This window comes from Lolium rigidum, chromosome 2, assembly GCF_022539505.1.
Source record: "Lolium rigidum isolate FL_2022 chromosome 2, APGP_CSIRO_Lrig_0.1, whole genome shotgun sequence".
Lineage (NCBI taxonomy): Eukaryota > Viridiplantae > Streptophyta > Magnoliopsida > Poales > Poaceae > Lolium > Lolium rigidum.
Window position 1 is genome coordinate 208,730,724 of NC_061509.1, and position 6,194 is coordinate 208,736,917.

The 6,194-nt window shown below is 52.9% G+C and overlaps 1 protein-coding gene across 1 annotated transcript; it reads left to right on the forward strand.

Moving 5' to 3' along the window:
- Nucleotides 1-265: 265 nt before the first annotated feature.
- Nucleotides 266-4,392, forward strand: LOC124692882 (mechanosensitive ion channel protein 6-like). Its single transcript, XM_047226322.1, has 5 exons — nucleotides 266-2,492; nucleotides 2,781-2,904; nucleotides 3,010-3,303; nucleotides 3,398-3,600; nucleotides 3,842-4,392. The coding sequence occupies exons 1-5, from the start codon at nucleotides 493-495 to the stop codon at nucleotides 4,122-4,124; spliced, it is 2,904 nt and encodes a 967-aa protein (XP_047082278.1). The 5' UTR covers nucleotides 266-492; the 3' UTR covers nucleotides 4,125-4,392.
- The last annotated feature ends 1,802 nt before the right edge of the window (nucleotides 4,393-6,194 follow it).

Sequence of the window (6,194 nt, forward strand, 5' to 3'; positions counted from 1 at the left end):
TGAGCCATTAGGATGCCATTTTTCTACTCCCAATTAATTACTGCCAAAATATGCTGACGCGCTCCCACTTCTGTGCCGCTAATCTCGGCGACGATGGCACCCAAATCTCCACTTACCAGTAAATCTGATTTGTCTAATCTCCTCTGCTACCACCAGCGTGCCACGTAGCTGTGTGAAGCTTGCGAGGTGCGCCGCTGTCCCATGACAGGCGCCGCTGCCTACAAAAGAAAGGCACGCCGGGCGCGCAGCCCAACACCGGCCGGCGGCGAAAAGGTTCGGTCGCCTTGCCAAGTGTTGTCACCTTGCTCCTGCTCCACGTTCTTCCCGAACCCTCCACCGCCTCTTAATACGCGGCGGCCCTATCCCGGCAACGGCAGCGCAGCCATTAAATTCTTTCCCGAGCGATTGATTTGTGGAGTAGGATAGGATAGGAGTAACACCGATCCAGCGCGTGCGTGTGTGTGTGTGTGTGGTGTTTGTTGGTCGGCGGCGATGGACCAGCCGCAGCGCAAGAGCAGCCTGAGGTCCTACGGGTCGGCCAGGTCGCTGTCCCGGTCGGGCGAGCAGGACCTGCTGTCGGACCCCGGCGAGCGGCGGGAGGTGGTCGTCAAGATCGACGGCAACGGCAACGGCCCCGCGCCCTTCTCCATCTCCGGCCCCGTTCCCGGCGCGGACGTCGGCGCGCCGGCGGCGGCCGGGAATGCGACCTCGAACGCCGCCACCTCGACGAAGCCGAGCAGGAAGCTGTCGAGCGCCGGCAGCTCGCCGACCAAGGGCTGGGACGACGGGACCTACGACTTCTGGAAGAACGAGGGCGGCGGGAAAGGGGACGGCCCCGCGCGCCGCGTCGAGGACTTCAGCTTCAAGAACCGCCCGGCGAAGCCGCCGCCGTCGTCGCCGCCGCTGTCCCCCTCGCTCAATCCAACACAGCCCAACGCCGCCGCCGCCGCCGCGGCGGAGGGCGGCGGCGAGGACCCGCCCACGCGCCTCATCGGGAACTTCCTCCGCAAGCAGATGGCGTCCGGCGCCGAGCTGTCCCTCGACCTCGACCTGGAGATGGAGGAGGACATCGGGCGGTCGTCCTCGCAGCCGTCCATGTCCCGCGAGCGGGAGGCCGCGCGCGTCTCCTTCAAGGACCACAAGAGCTCCTCCTCGTCGTCTTCCTCCGACTCCGACGACGCCGGCGGGCGCCGCCGCCGCAGGCGCGCCACGGATGACAGCGAGGTGATACGCGGCCCCAATACCTCCACCCCGGCCGGAGCGGGGCCGCTGCTGCGGGCCAAGACGCGCTCCCGGCTCATGGACCCGCCGCCGCAGTCGCCGGTCTCGGCGCGCGCCATCGACGAGGAGCCGCGCAAGTCGTCCGCCCTGCGGCCGCCCAAGTCCGGCCAGTTCCCGTCGGGGCGCATGACCGGCAGGTCCGGCCAGTTCCCGTCGGGGCGCAAGACCGGCAACAAGTCCGGCGCCGTCGGCAAGTCAGGCCCCATGGAGGAGGAGGAGGACGACCCCTTCATCGACGACGACATCCCCGACGACTTCAAGCGCGGGAAGCTGGACACGCTCACCATACTGCAGTGGATCAGCCTGGTGCTCATCATCGGGGCGCTGGTGTGCAGTCTCACCATCAAGAGGCTGGCCAGGAAGAAGCTCTGGGAGCTGCACCTCTGGAAGTGGGAGCTGCTCGTCTTCGTGCTCATCTGCGGCCGCCTCGTCTCCGGCTGGGTCATCCGGATCGCCGTCTTCTGCGTCGAGCGCAACTTCGTGCTGCGGAAGCGCGTGCTCTACTTCGTCTACGGCGTGCGCGGCGCCGTGCAGAACGCGCTCTGGCTCGGCCTGGTGCTCGCATCCTGGCACTTCCTCTTCGACGAGAACGTCCCGACCAAAACGCTGGTGCTGCCCTATGTCACAAAGATACTCTTCTGCTTGCTCGTCGCCACACTCATCCGGCTTGTCAAGACGCTGCTGCTCAAGGTGCTCGCCTCCTCCTTCCATGTCTCAACATACTTTGATCGGATTCAAGAGGCGTTGTTCAACCAATATGTCGTCGAGACGCTCTCCGGGCCGCAGCTCGTCGATGAAGACTATGTACTTGCCGAGGTGCGTGAGCTCCAGCGCGCAGGCGCAACTATCCCGAAAGAGCTCCGTGCCGCCTTGCCAGCCAAGAACCTATCAGGGCAGAGGAGCATCAGGATCTCGGGTTTGATTTCTAAAGGAGAAGGAAGCAGTCAGCTGTCGAAGGAGAAAAAACAACGTGAACTTGATGAAGGGATCACCATTGACAAGCTCCATAGGCTCAATCAGAAGAACGTCTCAGCGTGGAACATGAAGAGGTTGATGAAGATTGTTCGGTTTGGGACGCTCACCACAATGGATGAGCAGATTCAGCAGGCAACAGGAGATGGGGATGAGTCAGGGACGCAGATTCGCAGTGAATATGAGGCCCAAGTGGCCGCCAAGAAGATCTTCCAGAATGTAGCCAAGCCTGGATCCAAGTAAGCATTTCTTTGCAGTGTTTTAATAGGCATCCTTATCTTTTAGTTATAAATTACATCGTCTTAATTTCCAATTGTCTAGATTCTAGACCAGATAAACAACCCTTAGATTTATGTACTACACTGCTTTGTTTAATTTGCACTGCAAAGAGGATATTGAATTACAGAAATGAACAAGAATTCTTAACCAAAATGCCCTCATTTTCAGTATTCCAAATGTTTTATAGTTCAAAGTATAGGGCAAGTTCTTGATACATATCCTTGACCGTGTATGACCGAATAATGCAGGTACATATACTTGGCAGACTTGATGCGCTTCATGAGGCAGGAGGAAGCCATCAAAGCTATGCATCTTTTTGAAGGAGCGCAGGAGCACTGTAGGGTCAGCAAGAGGTCTCTGAAGAACTGGGTGGTAATGATCTTGTTGAAGTATACTATCTATGTTCCATTAAGGATTAACATTGACTTCTGACTTCAAGATACGTTTCCTAACATTGTCACATGGTTTCTCTTGCAGGTGAACGCATTTAGAGAGCGCAAAGCTCTTGCCCTGACACTCAATGACACAAAAACCGCTGTGAACAAGCTCAGCCAGATGGGCAATGTTGTCGTTGGCCTCATAGTGTTTGCTCTCTGGCTTCTCATTCTTGGCATAGCGACGACGCATTTCTTCGTCTTCATCAGCTCGCAGCTTCTTGTGGCAGTGTTTGTGTTTGGGAATACCATGAAGACAATCTTTGAGGCCATTATTTTCTTGTTCGTGATGCATCCTTTCGACGTCGGTGACCGCTGCGAAATTGAGGAAGTACAGGTACTGAATATCGTCTCTGTGCCCCTTGTTTATTTTGAATTGATGAATATCACCTTCGCGTTCGTTGGCTGAAGTTCAAGCGCTTGAATTCCAGGTCGTTGTAGAGGAAATGAATATCATGACGACGGTCTTCCTCCGTTACGACAACCTGAAGATCTATTATCCAAACAGTGTACTGGCCACCAAGCCGATTTTCAATTTCTACAGGAGTCCTGATATGGGAGAAGGGGTTGACTTTTCTATTCATGTTGCCACGCCTGTGGAGAAGCTGGCCCTCATGAAGGAAAGAATATTACGGTGCGTATCTTTGTTTCTATTATCTCAGTTTGGTGTTCACAACTGGCGTAAATGTAATGCTGAGGACTTCCCTCGGTTACTTGTCAAATCTAGTAGGCAGGCATGTTAGTTGTTGTTATCAAAAAAAAAAAAAAGGCATGTTAGTTGTTGTAGCAGCATTTATGTTTGTAATTTGTTGCATTGTTTGCTGCTGATGTTACCACATCAGACTAACAAAAAAAAATCACTTGTGGCTCCACAGTTACATCGACTCCAAGAAGGAACATTGGTATCCCGGTGCGATGGTTGTCCTCCGAGACGTCGATGACACCAACAAGCTGAAAGTATCCATATGGCTCCGGCACACGCTCAACTTCCAGGACATGGGGATGAGGTTCGTGAGGAGGGAGCTGGTGCTGCAGGAGATGATCAGGGTCCTGAAGGACCTCGACATCGAGTACCGGATGTTGCCACTTGATGTGAACGTGAGGAATGCGCCCCCTCTTCAGTCCACGAGGATGCCGACGACATGGAACTACTCCTGAAGCAGCTCCGGGTGCGCCGAGAATAGCTTGTGAGAAACCGCAGATACAGGAATTAGCTTCCTCGTCTTGTGGTGAGAGCTGCAGGAGCCTGGTAGTAACTAGCAGGTAGCAGATAGACGCATATAGAGTGAACATTGGTGCGGTCTGTAGTGAGTGTGCTATGTATTAGTATGAAATGCTCTGGTACATTTGATGATAGGCATATACAGTGAACATTAGAAATGGTTGAAAGAAGTCACAGTTGTATAAGAGACGGGAATGCCGGCAATCTTTTTGTCTGAATCTTCTCGTGATAGAACGAGACCAGAGCTTCAACCGTCTCCTCCCGGTGCGGTACGCCAGCCTCGGCCAGAGGCCGGAGCGTTTTGCCTCTTGCATGAAGCCTTGTCCACGCGATCCTGACGCCGACTGCTCGGCGCGAGCGCGACGGGAGAGAGAGAATAAACAGCTCTTCCTGCGAGCGCGACTGCGCTGGTGTGAAGTCGCGTTCGTGGCCGTTGCGTCAGACCGTGTGATGCATCTGATGCAAAGGCTCGGCCCGGCGCGAGCTGTTATCTTGTGGTGCGCACTGAAGCACCATCAGCCACTGCCTGATTCCTATTTAGCGTCGTAATCGTGGGAATGATCGCAGCTGACATCGTGTGTAAAGTTACACGTTTAAATGAGAATTAGAGAAACTTTAGCTAGCGGATGCTTAAAATTACAGCCATTTTTCTCTTCATAATATATGTGTAATACGAACTCCATTCCAATTTTGCATCAATATAGTCCAAACTGCACACGTTTGAACATTACAAATTGCTGAACATGAAAATCGAAACATAATAATATAGTCAAACACAAGAAATGTTTGAACCAAAACATGAACAAGCACCGCCAGAACTATAGCCAACGCAGTCATCAATTCTCCGGTACATGTCAAGAAATGCTTGGAGCATGCCCGCATTTCTATGAGGACTGGCAGATGTGCCAACATAGTAATACTCATGGTCCAAACTCCTTGTTCCTCTCATCCTCTGGTATCGCGTTGTGGGGAGTTGCAGAAGTCGTCGCAGTGCTTTCTAAGGTCTTCTTGTCCCAGAAGCGGGCAGAGTTTTACACAATTGCAAACTGAGTTTGTAACACACCAAAGGCTAACTCTATAGCTTTCCGACAAACTTCTTGAGCCTTGGGAGAGTGACTCTCTTCTTACATTGAGGGTTTGGAGTAAAAACGGTAACCATGTAGATGTCATTGGGTAGATAGTGGCTCATATCAGAAACATGGCCATTGACCGTTGAATTACATCTCTTTTCATCACGATATGCCAGCCTACCGAAAAGATATCTTTGCAGGACATTGTTGTTACTACAAGAACCAAGCATCCCAAAGTAGCAAAGCTTAACTGGGGCATCTCAGCCCGACACCAGAGAAAAGCAATCTGTGCTGGTACCTCATACTTGCAAAGCAAAGCTCTGTTACATCGCAGGACCACTCGCTCGCAAGCTCATAGGTTGGCTTTTTTTTCGAATTTTCACCGGGGGGAGAGGTTCCCACCTGAATATATTACAAAAAAAGGCTAAAACCCCACGTTGTTTTACAGCAAAGAGACAGAGAGGACAGAGAGGACAGAGAGGAGCAGGAAGGAGAGGGGAGGATTACATGGAATTCCGGATTACATAGGCTAGCCACGGAGCATTTCGTGCCAGACATCAAAAGCAGCCCTAGTTTCGACAGGGAAACGGCCGCGCCAGAGGGTTGCATCGTCGCGTCAAAGCTTGAGGAGCAGTGGCGTGGACGGCGGCGTCGCATGGAAGACTGCCGCGTTTCGCTGTTTCCAGATAGAACACAAACCCGTTGTGAATTTTGGGATTTTCTACTCTCAGTCATTTCAGGAAGTTAGAGCTTCACGTCGATTCAACTCCAACATCAGCAGTTGTGAATCTTTCTCCATGATAATGTGGATGGCTCCAAATATTCAGCTAGCCTGATGGCTTGGACTGCCGCACTGAATTCTGCATGGAATGCATCAGAAACATACTCACTCCAGTCCGCGGTTGCCGCCACAACTGCGCCTCAATGATCTCGAGC

Coding starts and splice junctions, on each gene's coding strand:
- LOC124692882 (XM_047226322.1), top strand. CDS start 493: ATGGACCAGCCGCAGCGCAAGAGCAGCCTGAGGTCCTACGGGTCGGCC. Junction 2,493..2,780: donor GTAGCCAAGCCTGGATCCAA/GTAAGCATTTCT, acceptor CGAATAATGCAG/GTACATATACTTGGCAGACT. Junction 2,905..3,009: donor GGTCTCTGAAGAACTGGGTG/GTAATGATCTTG, acceptor TTTCTCTTGCAG/GTGAACGCATTTAGAGAGCG.